This window comes from Ammospiza nelsoni, chromosome 1 (genome assembly GCF_027579445.1).
Source record: "Ammospiza nelsoni isolate bAmmNel1 chromosome 1, bAmmNel1.pri, whole genome shotgun sequence".
In the NCBI taxonomy this organism is placed as follows: domain Eukaryota; kingdom Metazoa; phylum Chordata; class Aves; order Passeriformes; family Passerellidae; genus Ammospiza; species Ammospiza nelsoni.
Genome location: NC_080633.1, coordinates 93,579,860 through 93,602,828, shown reverse-complemented (window position 1 = coordinate 93,602,828; position 22,969 = coordinate 93,579,860). Strand labels below are relative to the sequence as shown.

The following is a 22,969-nucleotide window of genomic DNA, read 5'->3' as shown; positions in this document are numbered from 1 at the left end:
GAGTCATTGGACAAGATCACTGACTGCAGGTCCCCAAATCCAGCACCTCTGAACTTTTGACCTGAAGTTGTGACATTCTCTCCCTCCGTCTTGGAGCGGAGAAGAAGGGAAGAAGAAGCTGTGCTGTGTGGTTTTGTTTGAAATACAGAGGGAGGGAGGTGATAGAGTAGGGAGGATGAGGAGCCAGAAAGACAGAAGGAAGATGAAAGTGTGGGGTCATTTGTACATGGGAATTTGCAGAATGTTACATGTATTTGGTGACACGTCATTGTACAAGCATAGATGAAGAAAAGGAGTCAGGTGTGAGGAACAGCAAAAAGTCCCAACAGTGAGACCAGCATCAGAAAATGGGCTCTCTTCCTCACCTGTTCACACCTATCATAAATTTGCAGGGGCAGTTTCAGTCTGATTGGGACAATGCTGATGCCTTGCTGTAAGCAAACTGAGACTAGAAATTATTGTGAAAAGGATCTTAAAAACTCTAGAGGTATACAAAAATCAGTCCTGGAACCTGTTTTTGTTTGCTTATGTGTCTCTTTTGTTAAGTAGAATTTAATTTGATAGCCTATTAGAAGTACATCTAGAAGGAACTGCCCCTTACTGAATATTTCTATATTTCTCTCTCACAACAGGATGGCTTTTACACTGTAATTACTTTTTGTAAAATAAACATAGCAAGCTACTTGCAATTGAAGAGCCTAGTGTTGCTAAACCCAGGATTTTCCTAAGGCAGCTGGACAGTCCAAGTACCCTAACTTCCATTGGCTTGTGTTTGTCTGTACTTCAGAGAATATTTAATCAAGGAAAGAACTGCACCTCATCTCTGTCCCCATTAATTTAATGCAAGAATCCATCATTTTAACAGAAACTTTATTTGTGCACGTGGAAGGCTTTGACTTTCATAACAGAGAGATCATAGAAGGGGAGAAATTGTCAAAGCTGATGGTGAAGGATGGACTGCTTGCAGGTTTGGACGGATGTTTTTCTTCTATTCAGCGTCTGCCTCCTTTTCCACCCATGGCTAAGGAGAAATGCAGAGAAATTGTGAGGACAATAAAAAGCAAAGTTGCAGTACAGGAAAATATACAGACTATAAAAGCATTGGCTACAAACCATCCCAGGTCAGAAATCAAAGGTCTCTGTTACTATTTGGAACACACTTTTTGAAATTAAGAACTTCAATCCTGCCTCCAAGGCTCTTCCTAATTCCACTGGATCCTAGTAACACAGTTAGCATTGTTACTGCTGCAGTCAGGCATAGACTAGGCTCTCTCATAACTTGGTTTGTTTTATCTGGTCTGGGTAGCATTAACCTGGCAGAGTGATGAGGGAGAATTCTGTTGTTCTCTGCTTTGAGCCGGTAAGTGCAGGCAGATTCCTGTGGTTTTGACCCAATGCATTTCCTTTAAAGGAAAGAAAGCCAAGCTGTTCTGAAATGCTCCAAGAAGTAAACTAATGAGTCCTGTCTGTCAGTTTGATGATTCCATTCTCAGGGTTCACTGTTTTTTCCCACTATATCTGCTTTGCATGTTCAAGTGTGGAGCCCTTGGTTTAATACTAAATTTGTAATTGAAAAAGAACTATTGAACTGCCACTGTGGTGCTGATGAAAGCATAATCTAAAAGTCCATTGGGCTTTTTTTTCTGTCACTGTGTTTCAGATTTTTGACTCTGCTGTCCACTCATACCTTTGCAAGTTTGTGGCAAAGTTATTTTCACTAATTCCCCAGTTTCATCTTCCCACCAAGTTTAAAGAAACAAACCATAGAAATATTGTTTCAAATACAAAGCAGCCACTCCTGTTACTTGCATCCCTTCATCTAGTAAATGTACAGTCAATGAACTGAAGAATTGCTGAGTGCTCAGAACTCATTTGTTAATTTATCAAGAGGGCTCTCACTTACAGATGGACTGGACAGTGGAAGTTGTGCCTCCCCTGGGAACTCCACCTCCATGAGCTGTGGCCTCCTTGGACATTGTGTCAGAGGCCCTGGATCCACCAGAGATCCCGCTGCTTGTGTAACCTGATGAGTGGGTTGTGCCCCTGGCACCTAGGACAGTCACAAAGGACATGTTACTGGCAAAAAATGAAGGAATCTTACAGGACAATTACAAACTACTGTGTTTTAAAACAATTCAAGGCTAGCAAATGTATCAAAATGCAAGGTGTCTGCTGATCACTTGGCTTGTTCTGTCAGTCCACTGCTTTTTAGCTGCCACCTTGGGGAACGGATAGTATCAATACTGTTGAGGAGAAAAAAAAAGAAAATCTATGGCTCTTACACAGACTGTTTTTCATAAACCTGGATCTCCAGAATAGTTTCAGCACACTTTGCCTCTGCTGAAATTGCACTTTTCTCCGGAGCTGCCTGAGGACTGTGGAACAAACTTCTGTAGAAACTAGGAATTGTTGCACTTTCTATTCCAGGTGATGAACATGTTCCTTTCACTTCACTTTCTCTCACATAAACCTGTAATAGATACCTGTAAAATTCAAGTACCACAAGTTGTGGTAGCCAGTGGCCAATTAATATGTATTTCTTCACCTCAGTCTAAATAAGCCCCAAGCAAAACATTCCTTTGCAAACTCTTCTTCTCCTGGGAGAGGAGCAAAGCATCAGTGATGACAAATGTTAGTGATAATGCTTAAAGCATTCCTGGAGGATGCTCAAATATTTTGGTGATGAGCTTGTTATAGCATCTTCTGTAAAGTGACACTGAACAATACTCATGCCCCACTGCAGAATCAGTGGCTCCTTGGAGCATGTTTGTTCTGGGGGGAGGAAGGGTTACAGTCTGAATGAAAAGGTTAAGAAGATGTGTTTGGAGAGATTTCAGTGAGCACCTGCGGAAATGAAATCAGGCCCTTTTAGCTCTCAATCAGGCAAAGAATGTGTGGCAAGCTCTCCTGCTGCAGGGAGCCAAAGCTCACACCTGTCTTGGCAATGTTACAGAGCTAGCATTTTCCACATGGATAAAAGCTCTTTTGGAATATCTCCTGTCGGCATGGCTAAGGTTTCCTTGAGCCATGCAGACTTCTCTTCACCAAAATGGTGCTTTTCTTAAAAGACCATAGTAACACAGAGGTTACAAGAATAAAACTAGGCATAGTTAAATGCTTATTTTGCTTCTGTTTCTTATAAAAATTCCCAGCACACAGAGAGATAAAAATCTTCAGTGTTTTAGCTTAGAACTGACAGCTTCATGCTCTCTATAGGGCATCTCCATTGAAGAGTTTGCCACTGGTTATGAGTGTGCTGTACCACCCTGGTCTGTAACAGAAGGAGCTTGTGCATCTGACTAACTTATCACTAGAATGAGCACCTGGCATCTCCTGCATACCAGGATTTCTGCTGCTGAGCCAGTGTGGTGCCTGAGAGCAGCTCTCCTGTCTGCTTTTCACTCTGTCCCCCTCCTCTCCTGACTTTCTTTCATCTTCTGTCCCTTGGCTGCTACTATTCCTTAAGCTCTTTCCTAGTGAATATTCAATAAACACTGTATTCAGCAACCTATACTCAAATCATACAATGAGAAAATTAAAGAATGCCTCACAGGAGTCAGATGCAGTATGTCTCTGAATGACCCTTATGTCACCTAGTCACTCACTGCCTAGAGGGCCTCACTCTATTAATAATATTGGCATTGTAAATCATATCTTAAAAAAAATCCAACTTATTTCCTTTCAATCAAGCTTAACACAATTTTGGCTATTAAAAGATGCCCTGAATCTGGACCCTGGCCAGTTCACCTGGTCAACCACCCATTTTATGGCTGGAGAAGTCACATTCAGCTCCATCTTTCGGATTTGTACCTGCTGGTTCTGGCAGTAGTAGACCAGTGGTAGACCAGTATGCCAGAGATGCCCACCTATAATCAGCCTGCTGGCTGGCAATCCTCTGACACATGGGACATGTGGGCCTGAGACCCCGAGCACAGAAGGGGTTTGGAAGCCTCTATCCAAGGTCAGAGAGCTAATACTGAGCTGCTGAGTAAAGCAGGATTGCAGGGGGCACCCTGTTCTGTGGAGGCACGCCTGTTCAGAGGATCCTGCTGAATCAGGTCACAGGCAGCTCTGGCAGGGAGAATACCTTGTGCACAAATCCCATGGGATCTGGGGTTAAACAAGTGCCAAGAGTTGTCTGGGCAGGGACTGCTCCCAGGCAGCAGCAGAACAGCAGCCACCTGCAGGGTTAGGTCATGTGAAAGGCAGCTATGCCTTATTTTAGCACTTTGATAGGGGATGTCAGGGGTGTATATACATTCCCTTCATGAATTTGTCTCTTGGACTGCAACTGATTTCTCTCCTCTACAGAGTTTTAGGAGTTCCCCCTGTATGGATGTGAGTAAAGAGTAAGGGAAATATGATAATTAATATGAAATGTAGCTACACAAATCATGTTCTTGCATAAGTGCATCATTACTTGTTGCTATCATGACTCTTCATATTTTTCCTGGCAGAATGGAGAGATAGCACAAACTTCAAATAAACACTGTCCAAAACCTCATTAAGATCACATATGTATATGTTCATTCATGCATAGTATGTGCACACACAGGAAACACCCTTAATAACATCCTGCTCATAGCACACAGTTAAATGGAGGAATCTTCTTTCTCCAGTACCATTCAGAAATGTAGAGAGAGAAGAGATTATTTGGCAAGCTTTTTTCGAGGAGGAACAGCTGCCTAATCCTATGCACCAAACCACAAAACCACACACAGGGTCACACACAGAATTGCTCATACCCATTTCCTGGAGAGTAGAAGTGGGGCCACCAGAAGGCACACCTCCCCCAGAGGCTCTGGCTTCGTGGGACATCAGTGATGAAGCAAGGGATCCTCCTGTGATCCCAGAGGGAGTGAAGCCAGCGTTGCGGACGTTCTGGTCAGACATGCTGCTTGCTGCTGGTGAGAATTCCAGGGAAGCACTCAGGGACTGCTCAGGGACTGCTCAGCCCATCTTTTTATACTCTCTCCAGCTGATAGAGAAGAAATGAAACTGCTGCCATGGTAAGGGAGAATAGAAACTGAAACTTATTCTCAGCCAGGAAACAAAACTGAACTTTATCAATAGGTCTTTTTGTTGCTGTTGCCAAGATGGAATTTAGGCAAACCAAGTAATTTCCTCTTCTGATACTAAAACAAATTACTGGTGCAGGAGTCATTGCTTGGCAACTGAAGCAGCTGAAAGCTCTGCTTCTTAACTCTTTTGCATTGCACCCTATTGCACTGAATTGCATCTGTAGAAGGTACTGCATTGTTTTAAGTATTCCTACAACTCTGAGTAAAGACAAGAGACAAAAAGGCAGTAAAGTGGTGGCATGCAGAGACTTCAGGTGGGTTGGTTACCACACCCAGAGTTCAGCTGTGGTACAGCTACCCCTGAAAACACTGGCTCACACAGAGCTGGAAATCAGAACCTAGCTAACAATGGGTGGTTGGAATTAATTTCTATATGGAAGGAACCATGAGGGGACCTTGTGTCATATGAGCAGATTGACACAGATGCTTTGTTCTTCTTCATGCAAGTCCCTCTAAAGCAGAGCCTCTGCCTTTAATGAACAGGCCTTTGCAAATGGCACACATGCATTTATCACAGCCTTTCTTAGCCAGGAGTGTAAATAAGGCTCATTAAAAATCCATGGATCTCCCTTAGGTAAAGAAGAATATCTGATTAGCTCACAAACCACAGGAATGGTTCTCAAAGAGGGAATATACAGAACAAAACTGTAGTGTTTTCACAATAGTGTGATATCTATATCTTGTACATGGTGGGTTATAGAACAAAGGCTATGAAGTCTGTTCCTCTCCTCTTATATGTGCTGTTTATCTGAGCAGTGGGATATCTGGCCCACATACCTCTAAGCAGCAGTGATCTTTTAACTCTTCTCTTTCATTCAACTTTTCTTTAATTCATGTATGTTAGTTTCCTTAATTCTAATGCCAGTTATTTTTGTTTTCTACTCTGCTTGCATTAAGTCTTCTGTAATTATGGTGTATCTTTAACCCACAATTTCTCAGGTTCCTCATGTATCATTTTAATTAATTAATGTTATAAAATATCTAAAGTTGAAGCTTAAATGCAGTTAAAAATTCCACATAAGAGTAAGACAGTGAATGCTACTGGTCTTCTTAAAAGTCACAATAAAACCAAAAATGTCAGTTTCTTTGTACATATTGCTGCAGAACCCTCCTTCAAAAATAGTAAAATCTTTCAGTGTTTTGTTAGTATAATTTATTTAATATTGCAAACAGCCCATTAGGAAATGATGGTAAAGTCTGACAAAGCCAAGGAAAATGAAGGCTTTACAAGCTGCAGAGACTCTATATGAAGTGACAATTTACTCAGTCCTGAACCACAAATCATAATGGACACACACAAAGTTGTTTAACTAAAAATAATTAAAACTATATATAATGAAAGTTTTATTAAAAAAAAAAAAGTGTCTCAAGGCAATTCAGATTGGCAGAGACATAAGCAAGGAAAGAAGAAATTACTAGAAGTCTCATAAAAATGATATGAAGAAACTCAGTGTAATAAGGAAACGAAAGCCACTGGAGGGATTCAAGGGAAGCCTTGGACTTCACCCTACAAACTTGCCCAATGATTTGGACTCTACGTTCTATCTGCCTTATCATCTCTGGATCTGCTGTGCTCACCTCCCTTGGTGGGACAGCACCTTGCTGTGCCCTGGCAACGTGTGGCATTGACATCACAGTGTCACAGGCAGCCTCCAATTTAGAAAGACACAGTGGCACTGTTGAAGTGGGATTGGGAACAAGAACACAGTTCTTGAGCCTGCAGCTTCCAGCAGTCCTCTCTCTCCATTGATTCTTCCAGAAAGGTGTGCTTCTCCTTTGACTGAGCAGCTTTGTGTGAGACATTTTCCTGAATGGTTCCCTCCCTTCTTTTTTTTTTTTTTTTGTGCTTTGTTTTACTGGCATTTATAGTTAGAAAAGGTGACTTCCAAGATATTAGGCAAGTGTAGTTAATGTGCAGCTGTGTTTTCAAGGAAGCTGGCACAGAAGCAGTCAGGCAGTTGTAAGTCTTTGTGGACTATTTGTCAAAATCCAAGCAGTGATACTTTAGGAGCTAAATGGTGCAACTTCTAGTTAAAGTATGGAAAGAAAAAAAAAAAAAAAACACCAAAACAATTCAGTTTTATCACAGAGCTTGGCATCATAACAGTAAATTGTACCTGGGGAATATCTGGATAAGTTAACTTCCCCATTCCAGAAACAAAAACGTTGTTGAGGGGGTGGGTGGTGTGAGCTGACCTGAAAAGCATCCAGTGGCACTTCTAAGCCTGAGAGACCAAGGAGTCAAAGCCATGAATACCAAGAGTATGACTGCTCTTATTTTCAGTGTCACTACAATTTCAGTAGCCTTAGGTGCTGCAACACTTAAATACAGAGCTAACATTTAACTCTCTGAGTTTCAAGTACAAATGAAACCCATAGGTGTCAAAAATCTAGACTATGTGCTCTTTGAAAGGAATTGGAAAGCCAGAGGCTGGATTGGAAGTACTCTGAAAATCTGAGTGGTGGGCATTCTTCTCGTCTTAAATTAAAAAGGGAAAAAAGAAATAAAAGAAGGGGAAATAGGCTAAGATGAAAACATCAAACAAGCCAATGCAATCAGATCTGCAGGCAACTCTTATATATTTTGCTTGGAAGGACCTTAGTCTCTTGTGTTTGTGGATATAAACTGATGTGACTCTTTGGTATGTTTTCCTTGCAGTCCCCACTAGTGTGACACTTAGAAATATTTACCTCACAGTGAAGCTGGGCAGCTGATCAGAGACATTAATCTCTGCTTTTGGTACTCACCTTTTTTATTTCAATAACACGTTCATTGAAGTCACTTTTTCATAAACATTTTCCCATAAACCTCTGTTTCAAAAGAGATTATTCAAACAGCTTTTAAACAATTAATCTTTTGAAGGGTCTAATTGAAGGAAATAAACCTGTAGAGAATCTGACTGAACCAAAGATCTTCAGCATCCAAGATTATCTATCTGTCACCCTCTGACCTATTTCCTTTACACTACTTTTTAATTTTTGTAGCAATTATAGTGTATATGGATAATACCTATTAGCATATTTATGGTCATTGCTTCATATTTATTGTCTGCACAACTCATTAATCTTCATCTAGTGTGTGAGGCTGACAGCTCAATCTATTTTGCAATCTCTGGGCAGCAGCCATATCCAAAAAGCTTTTGTTTCTCTGTAAATAAACTGTGTTCAGGACCAGAGGACAATGGTACATCACGCAGTGATTGACACAAGCCATGGCTGCTAATCAAAAGTAGATTTTATTACCAGCTGAGTCAAGTGCATTATGGGGGCATTGTTCTAGCGCTGTCAGGGCAAGAGCATACGTAGTCAGTCACCTTCTCAAGATGGGCTGATTGTTCTCCAAGATTAGACAGAGTTGCCTTATTATCCATCCCAGACAACAAGGCATCTCACCCAAACAGACGCCTTTACAGAAACTGCCTGTACATTGAATTGATTTGAATTGCTAATGCATAATCTGTCCAGCACAGATGTGCAATGAATATTTGGATGTTGTTTTGCATGTCAGTTGAGAAGACTGAATGATGAGGTGATGATCGTTCAGTGATGGGTACTGGACATTTGCCAACAATTGAGTTTGAGCACTTTCCCTGACAGTAATCAGATCAGCTTCCAAAACGTCTTTTCTTCAATTCACTGACAATTTATGTTAGAAGATAATGCAACTCTCTCACAGTTAACACAGTTGGCAGCAATTTGCATTTTTTTCGTATAATTAAATTTTTCATTTCACCCAAGAAGAAATACATGCAAGCTGCCTATAACTGATACAGATATTCCAAGACACTTCTAAAGTATCTCCACCAGAATAAGAGGCCATCTACATAGCCCAAAAATGGCAAAACTTCACAATACAGGTAGCACTAGCTTTAGTAGCTATAAAGCCACATTTGCTGTGAAAAAATAGCAATCTTGCTATCAAGCCTTACTAGGTAAGGTCTCCCAAAAAACCAGTTAATTAAATAATATTTAACATATGACCATTGTCATGCTTAGGGTAGGTCAGCAAACACAATTATCTGACTTAAAAATTCTCAGTGTCTGTGAGGATTGACATAGTGTAAAATAAGAACAGAAAATAACTCCAAAAGACTGATATTATGATATCAAGGGGCTGATATGAGCTCACACAGTGACATCACATGATACGTGTGAATGTGAAAGAGATCTTCATGTAATCATAATCATAGAATCTTAGAGAAATTTAGGTTGGAAGGAAGCTCTGGAGATCATCCAGTCCAGCCAGGGAATTATCCAGTTATTTGCTCAGAGACACATTTGGTTGAGTTCTAAGTATCTCCATGGATGGTGATTCCACATCTCTGTAGAACTTGGTCCATTATTTGACCACCCATACAGTGATTTTTTTCCCCCTTGTGTATCTAGTCAGAATTCTGCAAATTATGTCTGTTGTTCTCCTTTATCTATGGACCTCCAAGGAGATGCTGCACCTTCTTCATATCCCTCATTGTTAAAACCCTACCATTAGGCTATAAGTAGCTAAAAAGGTGTTGTTAGCTTATAAAATCAGAGTATTGTAGGGACACTTCTCTGATATCCGAGGAATTTTACCTTCTAACTTTATTTAGGTATGTGTCTAGTGAATCTCTAATCACATAAGCAATCACTTTTCCTCAGAAATAAATACTAACACTTCTCAAGAACTTCTAGAGCTCTCTTTAGAATAGACATTAATTATTGCATGGTCTTTATCTGTCTTTCAGAGGTAGAGAAGAGTACTCATGAGTGTGTAACATAGGGAAGAATCGCTTCCTTTAACTTATCAATCTTCTACTACCCAAATTTACTATAGCTAGGAAAAGGCTGGGAAGTGATTGACCCAGAAGTTTTATAGCCCACATCAAAAAGAAATTTACAGGTGAGTTATATAATATTTTCCATGTGTCATCCTTTTCCAGGATTAGGCTGCATGTGTCTCATTTGGATTTTTATTATCATTTTCATCTACCAAAAGCAAGGTATCATCATCCCTGCACTACAGATGAAGCAAATCACAAAGTTGCACTGGTGGCTTTTTGGGGGCAGAAAATTATAGTTTTGGAAGTTTTAATTTTGTGTGCTATGAAAAAGAGAACTAAACACATTTAACATCTATATGCACTGCATACTCATATCGGCTGAAATTCTACAGAATTTCCAGCTAGAAATCCAGATAAAAGCCTTTGAATAAGTAGCCTGGGAAGACTAAGTTTAGGCCTTAAATGGAGTTAGGTGGCAAATATCTTATTAATGTCCATTTTGCATATCCAAATTTCAGCCTATGCTCTGAGGAGCTCCCTCTGACTGGATCATACACAACAGGGGCACCTCTGCTTTTGACCTCAACATTATGTTGGAGAGCACAGTCACTCTTGACATTGTAGTTTATGGCAGGACTCTACTCCATAGTCCAAACATATAAAATGAGACCCTACTCAAAGCAGAGTCTGCAAAAGAGGGAGTAGTCCTGTCTTGAATGCTGAAGCTGAGAGCCTTCACCCAGATCAGGACTCTGCCCTTCAAGAGCAGCACCATAGGAGCCAGGAGCAGAAATACCACTTAAACATGGAGTTATATCCAATTTGTGCTCTGCCTTCAAGGAAGTCTTCATTATTACATTGGGCTTCCCACTGATTCTTTTATTTCTTATCCTGACCTCCCACATGCCTTTGGCAGACTGAAATGGATGCTTAGGCATCATTCTCAAGGCTCTAAGGACAGTTGTACTTGAAAGATGTCCTGGGATAGCCAATGCTAATGTTCTGAGCAAAATAATAATTTTATTCCAAAAACATTTAATATAAGTCATTATTCCTGCACTGCAGATACTTTCCTTTTGTGTAAATGTCTTACTTTACAAAACATGGAAAGTTACTTCAGCTAACAAATGTCAGCAGTAGGGTCTTTGATTTTTTTGAGCCTTAAGATGGAGGTGAAGATGAATCGTTCCTTTATATATTATTCTTTAAAACAAAATGCATACGTAAGTGAAAAAACTGGGTCATCTGCCAAGTTAGAGTTCCATTTTACCTTGAGGTTGCAGCCTTCCAATGCACAGCTACACCAACAAAACCTCAGAGTACAGGAATACAAATTATTCTAGCCTCTGGGAAGGAAAAGAGTCTCAATCAGTTCATACAGTCTTCAAGATGTATAGATTCGAGGGAAAATTTTAAGTGTTTCTGAAATCTAGGAAGCAGGTCCATGAAAAAAACAGACCAAGCAGACAAAGCACTAATAGGTTATATCCCTCTCTTAAAGGAATATAAGATGATATGTTTTTCTGGAAGAAATTCATTGAAAACAAAAATGAAATATGAAGCGATGGAATTCATGGTCAAAGTCCTATTATTAACAATACCAAGTTCTCACTGCTATTCAAATATAATAACAATTGGTGCCTTAATAAAGCCATTTCAAGACACACAATCTGCAAACATGAAGTAAGTCTATGTAAGTATGGGCACCTTTTCTAGTCCACAGACCTACATGGATAAGATCAGTGTGTGCTCCAGGGAAAGTGCTGAGCAGTTCAGAAGGCTCAGGTCCCTTGGGGCAGCTGCTTCCTCAGTCAGGGAATCTGATCCAACAGATCCTAGGGCAGGCTGGTGGGTCCAGTCCTCAGAGAAGCTGCTGGCAGAGGAAGGAGGAGGAGGAAGGAGAGTCTGTGGTGCCTACCATCTCTACTCCAAGCCAGAGGACATTAATTCCTTGATGGTATTGCTTATGTGACTTGCCAGATCTCTTCCTGATGTCCCAGACTACAGCTTCTGCATCCAGGGAGTGCACTCCAACGTTGTGTGTCCGTGGTCAGCATGGCAGGGTCCAAGGAACAGAAACAAAGTCCTGTTTTCAGATATGAAAGGGCAAGTCTTGTCAGAAGACAGAAGTTGAGCACATAGAGCTTAAAATATTTGGATTTCTCCCTGCCTGTAAGTTGAAGGGAATATTATTTTCCTGTTTCCAGGAGATTTCTGAGGCCATGTAGTATGCTACTCAGGCATAATGTTAAGAAGTATAGTATAAGCATTTAATACAAAGAGGTTTCAAACACTAATACAGGTGAGTACCTATGTAAGCATGAGTGCTGGCAATGCTTTTAAGGTGCTTTGAAAAGCCATTAATGACAGAATGGTCAATCTATTACATACACGAGGGCTCTGAAGACCAGATGGCTTGATTTACTTCTCAGTTCCAGCTGCAAGATGCATGGACAGGTTTCAGACCACGCTTAAAAGGACTGAGAGCCTTCCTTGGAAGAGCAATGAGTGGCTGCTTCATTTAGATTCTTCTAGGCCTTAACAGTCTGCTTCGATTAAGAGAAACCTCTTATTTTTGTGTTTATTGAAAAGTTTTTGCATCTGGAGGATGTTTGGATCTGGCATTAATCTTCTGGTTTGAGAATGGAGGCTACAAATAAATGTAATACAGCATCTGAGATATTGTAAAGGGTAAAGCAGCATGAGTAAGGATGAAGTACAGTAAGAAAAGCACACAGTGAAAGTCCTCTCTGGAAAGATCACAGAGCACATCCTCTTGGCAGCCACACCTAAGGAGAAGAAAGCAATCAGCACTACTCAACATGGATTTGCCAAGGGCATGCTGTCTGTGGCCAGCCTGACTGCTCCCTGTGTCAAAATGCCTGGTATCCCAAGTGCCAAGAAGTTTTTGTAACAGAAAGAAAATCAAATCTGTCAAAAAACACCCAGCTGTTTGTAAAGAAGGTTGCGACTGTAAACAAAATGAAAAACTCCCTAATCTCTACAGTATTTATGGAAACATATATGTCCAGTGATAAATGCCTTGAAGAAACAGTGCCTTCAGCAATTAGGTAACTTTCCTCATAACAGAGTATCCTGAAATCTTCTGAGCATCACCATGTATGACAACATGATGCAAGCCTTCTGGAAAGGTTCATCAAACAGAGCTAAATCCTTGTGGCTAGTTCTTAAATGGGAAAGAAAGTGCTTTCCTATTTATAATGTTAAAGCTTCTGGGCAAGACACAGTGAAAGACTTAAATTAAATGTCAAATCATGAGGTACTAACAATAAATAATGAAGAGATTTCTGTTGCTTGTGGTGGCTGCAGAGAAGACACTGGATAAACTATTTACTGCTGGTAAGTTGAACAGTCCTAGATGGATCATTCTGTCCTAGATGGATGAGTGAGCAGACTGGCGCAAGGCTGTGCTGCCCACATCTCATGGCTTTTATGGTCCCAGGCCTTGTCTGTACTTTAAAGTAGCTGAAAGTGTGCCAGAATTTCAAGAGCAAATCTCTAATTTTTTCCCCTTTACCTAATACAGACCCACCTGGTGCATTCACTACCCCTACTTGTCTGCACTGTGTGATGATGAGAGGGGCTCCAAGTATGACACACTGTACTGTGGTTCATCTCTATCATTCAGGCAGACATTATTCTGGAAAAAACCAGGCCACAGGACTGGATTAGTTGAAAGACGTCACAGTATCCTCCAGTGCAGTATGTGACTGTGAGGGGGAAAAAGCTGGAAATTTCCCTCTTTGCACTTGGACACCATTATCTAGTTGTACATACATCTGTCTCTTTCTTACCATTATTTTTCCTTTGTGCCAAGGTCCATGCTTGTTGGTTTGTTCTGTTAAGACACTGGTGTGCCAGTAGAACACTGAGGTTGCTTCTTGGGCTCCAGAATCTGCACAGAACCCCCAGTGCTGATGACAGAGCATTGAGTAACTCTTTATTCCCCCTAGCAGAGTCATATTTAGGAAGGTGTCTCTGTGAAAAAGCCAGGAAAGTTCAGGTTAAATATCAGCAGCTATTCTAAGTAAATGGGAGAATTGGACACGCCTTCAGAGTGCCAGTGAAGCTGCTGAGAGGAGTTAGTGCCACCGGAAAAAGCAGAATAAATGTATAGCATTTGCTGGCTCCTCTTTGGTACAGAGGAATAGGACTTGAAATCTTATTTGTTCCGCAAGATTTTGACACTTGTCAGTTCCTGCCATGGTTATGTCACAACTCATGTGAAAGTGAGTTTCATCAGCTTAAATGAGATGTCGTTTGAAAGTCTATGGATAACTTTCTGGCTGTAGGCCCACCCCCATCCATTTCTCCTGCTCTTTTCCTCTGTAGGGGTTGAAATATTCTTTGCAATTAGCAAAGGGAGTCTGTTAGGGAAGGAATACAAACATTTCAAAGTTGAAAAACCAGTTTTATCCTTCTTATGCCTGTCCACCAATACCAGCGCCAAGCACAGTAAAATGGCCAATTTGAGTATTATGGGGAGGTGAGAGTTTGAAATGTAAAGTCAGTTGCTTTGCTCACCTTGTAAAGGCCTGGAGTGAGCGTGGTGTAGCCTGTCATTTTACAGGAGCATTGGGAATCAATTGCTTGGCCCTTTTATGCATCAGTGTTTAACAGCACAGTTCTAAGGTGGATTTTGAGCCCAGAATCACTATGGTGAAGAAAAGATGTAGAGTCCTGTGGAAAGGAAAAACATGAAACCTACTGTTGGAACTGATCAGACTTAGATCTTGCCTTAGTTTTGTTCATTTAATGCTCTTAGGGTTTTTTTTACCTTGTTGACACTACAGCCTTTGTTATTTGTTTTAATCAACTTTCTATTGCTGTTGTAAATGACCTTGATCTTTGCCTGAGTGAGAGAATCTGATATAAAAGGATTCTTAAAGGAGAAAGGCGAAAACTAGATGAATCCTGCAGGCGAGAGAGAAGAGATTTGAATTTAGCTGTAAAAGGAGTTGATCTTCTTGCCTGTTTATCATCTGCTTATTATCCAGAGGAGTTTCCATCCAAGTAGCTGCAATATTGCAGTGACTGAATACAGGCATGTGAGCACCAGGGATCTTTTTTTCCAAATTCATATCGTGGTCATTGGAAGAGGTGTCACAGAACACAGTGAATTGCAGATTTAATCTTTCTTTCACTCTTCTGTAGGGCTTTCACAGGCTCATAAGAGAACAGCATCTCAATGCCACAGACAATTACACAAAGCATTAATCACAACAGGCAGCAACTTCTGCTCCCTTCTTCTTGCACATGCTGACCACAAAGGCCATTCTAGGAAGAGACAGAGATGAGAACAGATTCCTGAGTATTTCATAATAGGAAGGTGTCTCTTGTTTCACAATTAACAATCCAGAGGTGAAGGGATTGAGGAAACGAAACCCAGTAAAAACAAACTTGCACTCCCTGTGCCCTTGTCCAAAGTACTGCACAAGGGGACAGGGAGTGGAGGACACAGCAAACACCAGGTATCGATGCAAATATAACCTTTCTGGACTTGAGGTGTGGCTGCTTTCAGCACAGTAACAGCTTGGATTTACAGCAGTTTTTCCTCTCTTCTGAACAACTCTTCTGCAAGCCCTAAGCAATTACAGAATTTTAAGTGCCCCTACTCACTGCAGAGAATATTGCAAATTTAATTCTGATTGATATCTACTTCAGCCTCTAGAAATGTCTCACTAACAACCCCATAACCCCAAGTTCTAGGAACTGACTTCCCTTTAAGAATATATAGGCAGAAGCAATCTTACTGTGCCACAGTACCCTCCATTTTTATCCCCATGGAGAACAGCCTGGACTGGACCTCTCACTCTAAAGGTCAGCTCTCCACAGTGGGTTCATGTATACAGAAAGTACTTCAAGACTTGAGCATCCCAGATTATTTATGAAAGGTAACAGGAATGCAAGATGGGGAATTTTACCCTCTCACCTATCATGAACTTACATATAGATTTAGAGATTAAAAATTCATAGATGAAGATTTTATTCACAGTAAATCACAAATTGGTATCTTAAGTTAAAAGTGCCAAATTCTTGTCTTGAATTCCCACTAAAGTGTTAGAAGAATACTTCTATGCAGAAAACTAGATGCTGCTGGAAAAGGTGACAAAGCACCCTCTCCTTTAAGTATTATTAAATCAGACACTGGTACTGGATGAATAGAATATCCCTTCTTGGCAGAACTCTCTTAGTATATTGCTTTTTATGTCAATGCATACATTTTTCCTCAGACAGGAACTGTTTCAGAAAGAGAGTTGTCTCTTTTAATGTCTTTCAAGCACTCTGTGTGGTATATGGGTGGTCTCTTGGTTAATTTTTTCGTGGTTTGCTATTCTGCCAAAGAACAGAAGAGGTCCAAATATGGATCAAGAATCAGATTAGATTTATGTTCTGTTTTCAGCAGGATCTGTCTAGTATTATTTGTGTGCTAATATAGTTTCCAGCTCCTAATCACAAGTATTGATGGACTTTCTAAGCAATTACTGTATTTGGACCATCACTTTTGTTGTTTGCATGTTATAATCCACACTGAATTGTGCTGGTGTATATGCATTGTTTCTATTAAACGAACAAAACCAACAGCTCCACAGCCAGTGCATCCACCCAGGTGATAGCCATTTACCTAGAAAGGAGCAAAGGCTACTTTCTGGTCTCGTTTCTGCTAAGTTCTGAACTGGACAACAGCTATGATCTGTAACTCCCACATCTCCAGGTCTGCCCTGCTCACCTTGCCTGTGGGATGGCCACTTCATGGCACACAGCTCCTGGCTCCCTGCTCCTTAGTGACCAAATGGTCCTTCGTGCTCCCTGGGCACTCTATGCTGATTACTGCAACCAGACGCATGGGAGATGGGAGAGAAACGGAGACACCTGGGAATGGAGGTTGCCCTGGATTTCTCCCTCACCTATTTGAATGATTTTTGAATGATGTCCCTGACCTATTTGAATGATGTTTCCTTTATCAGCGCCAACATGGTTTCCTTCTCCTTGACCACTGCTGAGCCCCCGCTTCATTCAGTGGGGGCACTTCATCTTCTGCACTGCTCTTGTAGGAACTCTGTTTGGACCTCTCTCACCTTGGTGGGGCATCAAATGACCTAGACTCATCACTAGGTCCCACCAAGATGTCCTTTGTCATGTTAGGCTTCTTGACTTTCATTTTTTAAGAAAACAGGTATTAAAAGGGGGATGAAGGAGGGAAATGCTCTGTCTCTTGCCAGGTGCTAAAAGAGGGATGCCAGTGGGAGACAGGTTCCAGCTAGGTTTCCTGCTTCCACAGTTCTCTGTCCTCTTGTCCTGTGCTCCTACAGGAGGGGGTGATCAGGATCTCTTCCTGCAATCAATCCTTACGAGGTTTGTACTGCGCACAGCACCTCGTTCAGCTGTAGGTTTGTTTACAGGGCTAATCCTAGGCCAGCTTTTAAAACAGTAAATCAGACAGGATTTTTATCTTTGCCAAAGCTGGCTATAAAGCACAGGAGTTCTGTGCATAATTGGGAGGGGGAAAGTTCATTAAGTCAAAATATGTGTGTGTGCCTGTAAAGTAGGTTGCTTGAAGAACAATTTCTCTAAGACTGATTATCTTACATATAGGTTTTTAAACTGAGCAACTTTTGCTCCCCTTCTCCATGTAAAACCACTCCAAATGATTTCTACTTTCATTTTGTCAGTCATTACACTTTTTCTCTCTTTCAGTGCAGAAAAATTTGAGTCATAAAGGTACTATACTGTTAATAGATCTGTCTCAGAGTTCATGAGGTGAAACTTGTTGGTTTCCTCGTATGACTAACAGTGCAAAAATGTGGGCCTAACTCAATTAATCTTGGGCATAGAATAATGGGCACTAAAGAACTGCACACCCATAAATCAATAGAGACCAGCCCCTAATTTATTTCTTTTTGGGTCACACATTCTACTTTCACCATAAAAGCAGATAAGGATAACTATAATTAAAATGCCTTTCCTTCTCTACTGTTTGTGTTAACATGCATGTTATTGAATATACCCCTTCCTTAATACTATATTTTTTCAGTATTCTGCAGTTATTGTTTCATTATAAATACCCCTGTGATACTAACTGTATAATAAATTACAATTCAAAATAAAATATCAGCCATTTCATCCATGAGAGAGAATAAAGCCATAATAAAAAATAATAAAGTTTACCAATATGATAATGCAGCATGAGGTTTTTATAGACTCCATGCAAATGTTAAAATCTATAAATTTTTTATATTGTGTAAAATTGTAAAAAATAGCAATGAGGGGGGAGGGGGAAGGAAAAAAAGCAGCAGTGTCAGGTTGGCTTAATAACAAAATTTTCAGATTTCTTTTTAGAGTCTGAAAAAGTGCATAAAAATAGGCATGATAAATTATTTTTTGTGGCCTGATTGACTAGATTAAAGGTTATTGAAGAAGGACAACTCTGTCTGCACATTCCAACCCACAGCATTAAGAAGGTAAGTGAAGAAACTCTAAAGCCTAATCACCTCTCTCCTTGCCTCTCTTTGCTTACACCTTATACCCTGCACATACTCTGCCCTTATTTTTCCAATTATGCTTTAAACAACTTTATTTGGCTTCTTCTTATTTATTTGGGGTGTAAGAGAAGGTATCAGGATATGCAAATTTGGGGAGAGGAGAGGAGAGGAGAGGAGAGGAGAGGAGAGGAGAGGAGAGGAGAGGAGAGGAGAGGAGAGGAGAGGAGAGGAGAGGAGAGGAGAGGAGAGGAGAGGAGAGGAGAGGAGAGGAGAGGAGAGGAGAGGAGAGGAGAGGAGAGGAGAGGAGAGGAGAGGAGAGGAGAGGAGAGGAGAGGAGAGGAGAGGAGAGGAGAGGAGAGGAGAGGAGAGGAGAGGAGAGGAGAGGAGAGGAGAGGAGAGGAGAGGAGAGGAGAGGAGAGGAGAGGAGAGGAGAGGAGATCCTCCTTGCTGCCATTTTCTTTTTGTTGCATCATCCTTCACACCACACTGCTGGGAAATGAATTTAAAACTTTCATTTTCTTGTAGACTAATGATAACTTGTTTAATAATACTAGACCAATATTTAATATTTCTTGTGACAGCAGGTTGCATAAGGTATATTTGATATAAGGCATAAGGTAATTTGATTTAAAGAAAACTCTCATAAATAATTTATTTATTTAAATAATGAAGAAGAGCGGAAAAAGTATGGATTTCTGAAACAGATTCAAAACAGGTACAAAAAATTACTGTTTAAAAACCTGTCTTTTTGGAAACTCAGCACTGGTCAGCCTTGTTTTCTCATATTATGTTGGTCTACAGACAGCACAACAAAATGTACTTGATATACCCTAGAACACATTGACTTGTAAAAAATGGAAGTACTTACTGTCCTCTCATGATGAAGCTGCTTCCATTTAATTGACAGGAAGTTTGTCACTGACAAAAAACATCCTGGATTCTGTGTCCATAATCAAGATTCTTGTTGGATTTCCAAAAAGGAGGAGAGGAAGTAGAGAGGAAACAAAGCTATGCTGTGATAAAATAAGGAACTGAGTACGTGCACTTCTGAAATCATAAGTCTCTTTCTTTTGTAAACCTAAAACTTTGTTTTCATGTATGGGTCTTTAAAACAGTAGGGAAAGGCCAGCTTGGACGGAGCTTCAAACAACCAGCTTTGGTTTGGTGGTGGGTGACTCTGCCCGTGGCAGAGTGGTTGGAGCAAGATGATATTTAATATCTCTTCCAACCCTAACCACTCCATGATTCCATGACCCTTTGAGATTAAATGAACAGAAGCTCAAGAGAAAAGAAAAATACCCTCCCAGGATCACCAAATAGTCTGAGTTGGAAGGGATCCACACATATTGTTGAGTCTGACTCCTCAGTGAATGGCCCATGCAGGGCCCAAACCCACCACCTTGGCATTATTAGCACCCTGTTTTAGCCAACTGAGCCAGCCTCAGGGCTCATGAGACCATAAAAACACAAGTCACAGCAGAATCTGAAAACATTTAACAACAATCACAGATTTAATTTCTTGATCTGACACTCTACCTCCACTGCCAGTATTCCACATTTTTGGTCAAAAAATGTATGGGTCTTTCTGACCCTTCAGAGGAGCCTGCCATTTTAAGGTGGCTTCAACCTATCTGGGATCAACATGCCAGTAGTCAGGGTCCACCAGGTATGCCAGGATCTCCACCCTGTGCTGTTGAAAAGAACTGATTCCTGGGGTTTGACATGGAGTCACCACTGCTGGAAGTGATTTAGGACATCCCTGTCCTAGCCTGTGTGCCTGTTGAGTGCTGGAAAACCTGAAGATGCTGAGAATATCACTACACAGTTATCAAGCAGACTATGCAGCACATGATGTGCAGAACCATGGAAGGTGGTCAGAGCACAGGAGAGACCAAACAGTACCACAAGATGCTCATAGTGTCTGTATCTGGTTCAGAAAGAACTTTTCTGCTCATTCCCTTATGCTGTTCATTCCCTAGCATGCAGGAAGTGCAGCACTTCGTAGAGTTTGCCAGCTTCTTCTGATGAATCAAAACAGGCTTTTCCAGTGTCATGGCTCTTCTACTGGTACCTGCTTGGAAGGGATCTTACTTCCCATGGGCATGAGAAGCACACAAAGCTCCTGAGGAACAGAAAGTCAGTCACCACATCCTGCCTTACTGTCCTGCTGAAGTCTTGGCTGGCATTTCGCTATGGAAGCAGATGTCTGGGCCATAGGGGTTGTACTGTCCCACAATCAAACTCATGCCCCATGTCTTTTTCTTTAGACAGATCACTCCCACAAATAGGAATTTCACATCTGATACAAACAGGACCTGGCAATCCCAGCTGCCTCTGAGGAGTGGTAGCGCACTCTTGAGGCAACACAAGAACCAAGAGTGGTGCTTCTATTCTGGCCTACCCCCAGAACACAACTGATAGACTGGCCCAAGCTCTGGGGTAGGCCAGCCCTAACCATCTCATTTTGAGGGTCACAGACAGATATAAACTTTAAAGGGGCTTGCTTTTCACACCCAGTTTCCAGAGTCAACTGATTTGTGTATCTGTTGTTTATTATTACTTCCCCTGTTGGAGCTCCAGTGCTCCAGTGCTTGGCCACTGCAATTGCGCTCCCTCCAAAAACTGTTTAAATGAACTAAGTCACCTGATTTTGGACCCCATGGTCATTGCCTTCCACACAGTCACAATCCACATTGCTCTGGGATATTACTACTGCTGATCACCTGATGTCCGTTGGGATATATGGTACCTGCATAGCTGTAAAGATTAGCCATATCTAACTAATAAATCCTAATATTGTTGTGCAGTCCCCACTGAATGGTTCTGGAAGACCATAAAACCACAGAAACGTTTGGGTTGGAAGGGGCTTTTAAAGACCGTGTGATCCAACCCTCCTTAAATGGACAGGGATATCTCTTATCTCAGGTTTCTCAAGATGGAAAGCAAGAGATCTTGAAGCAGCCTGCAGTGCTCTGCCACATTCCTACACATTGACCACAGGCTCCTGCAGGAGTCTGAGCCTGATCTGCAGCTGATGAGGAGCCTGAAGGCCAGGCTCCATGCAGGCAGCCTCAAGACTGAGGTGGTCCAACCTACCTGCCGTGAAGCAGCAGGACTGGGGCTGCTCTGCGAGGCATGGCAGTGAAAAGTCAGGGGAGATCACACCACGGGACAGTGACCTCACCAACCAGGGCACAGTACCCAAGGGGGGCAGCCTGGTGACAGTAGCAGCTGCTGACAGTCACAGCAATCACCAGGAAAATCTGAGATGGCAGATCAAGTCCAAGTGGAATCCATGAAATTCAGTGAACAGAAGCTGCAGGATATAGGACTAGGCACATGCCTGCCAGCAACACAGCTCAGGAAAGGGCTGGAGGCCAAGGCTGGAGCAGAAACAGAGCTACCCCCGCAGCTATGCTGGCAAGCGTGCACCAGTGTGTCTCTTCAGGCTCCAGGTTAACCCCAGCACAGCTGAGAGAGGAGAATGTAACACAGACTAAGCAAGCACAGGAATTGGCCCCATCCACCTTGTACCTTTTAAATGCAACTTAAAACTGAGGGCAAACATGTCTCAAGGGTGTTTATCTGACTACAGATAGTCTTCACTGTCTCTTCTGGTCCTTCAGTCATCCATTGCCACACCCATGATGAAAAACTTGCACGAAGATTTAGGAAAGCTTTTAAAGGTGGGAATGGAGTAGAAATGAAGGAACAGGCTTGCAAGAATATAGACTTAGGCTTGCCTAAATTCTGACTGAATAGATATGTAGGAAACAGGGCCTGTGAGGCCATCCGCTCTCACTCCATAACAAACAAAATTTAGAGTATTCCAACTTCTTGATTAAAGACAAAGACAGACTTTGATTTTTGCTTGTTCTACTTCAAATAAAAGCCTTATAAGTATACTGAGACGTGGGTTTTGGTCCTAAGCAACAAAAAGAATGGTCTCTCTGCTGTGAAGTACTAATGTAGAAATGCCTGAAACTACATTAAGTAGAAATTGCAGAATTCAGACCACAAATTACATTTCACACCACGCTGCAAATTGTATTTTATAGGTAACACTGGATTTCACTGGATCTACTTTCACACTTAAAGTTCAATTGTATGGATTATTATAAATGTTATAACAAATAGAACCATCAACTAATAAGGATGCGCTAAAAGAGAGGTAGATGAACAAAAAATATATTTCTTTCCCCGCACTGGCTTGGGAAAAAAAAATCACAGTACTGTCCTGTGTACACTCACTGCATTAGGAAAACATAAAGTTGCCACTAAATTAGGCAAAATAAAATGTCTTTATTGCCTGGTCCAGATTAAGACCTTTTTTAAAAGTGTGCTGTCATTTAGAATGAAATGTTAAATATAGAGAAAAACATTTAATTATCTACAAACCCTACAATCCTACAGAAATTCCCACAGTAAAATTACCTCCTCAAGCATTGCAGGTGACGAACAAACATAGCTTTCAGCACTAACCTTTTTGCCTGAGGTAGTGTGATATCCTTGGTGTTATTCCAGCCTCACTTCCTCCTGCTCACACACCTGTATGCTTTTCTGACACCCAGTGTGACTACACAACGCAACTGGACAAGCACAGTTATGCTCAGTCATTTAAAAA

General features: G+C 41.2%; 1 protein-coding gene across 1 annotated transcript; it reads right to left on the bottom strand.

Moving 5' to 3' along the window:
• Window positions 1-853: 853 nt before the first annotated feature.
• Window positions 854-4,962, bottom strand: LOC132082503 (interferon alpha-inducible protein 27-like protein 2B). Its single transcript, XM_059486791.1, has 3 exons — window positions 4,746-4,962; window positions 1,904-2,050; window positions 854-1,021 (listed from the first exon to the last, which is right to left on the bottom strand). Exons 1-3 carry the CDS (start codon window positions 4,891-4,893, stop codon window positions 993-995), a joined length of 324 nt encoding a protein of 107 aa, XP_059342774.1. The 5' UTR covers window positions 4,894-4,962; the 3' UTR covers window positions 854-992.
• Between the last annotated feature and the right edge of the window lie 18,007 nt (window positions 4,963-22,969).

What these genes read in the sequence shown, in the direction of transcription:
- LOC132082503 (XM_059486791.1), bottom strand. Translation starts at nt 4,893, where the DNA reads ATGTCTGACCAGAACGTCCGCAACGCTGGCTTCACTCCCTCTGGGATC. An exon ending in TTCTACTCTCCAGGAAATGG is followed by an intron (nt 2,051 to 4,745) that starts GTATGAGCAATT and finishes TGACTGTCCTAG; the next exon opens with GTGCCAGGGGCACAACCCAC. An exon ending in TTCCACTGTCCAGTCCATCT is followed by an intron (nt 1,022 to 1,903) that starts GTAAGTGAGAGC and finishes ATTTCTCCTTAG; the next exon opens with CCATGGGTGGAAAAGGAGGC.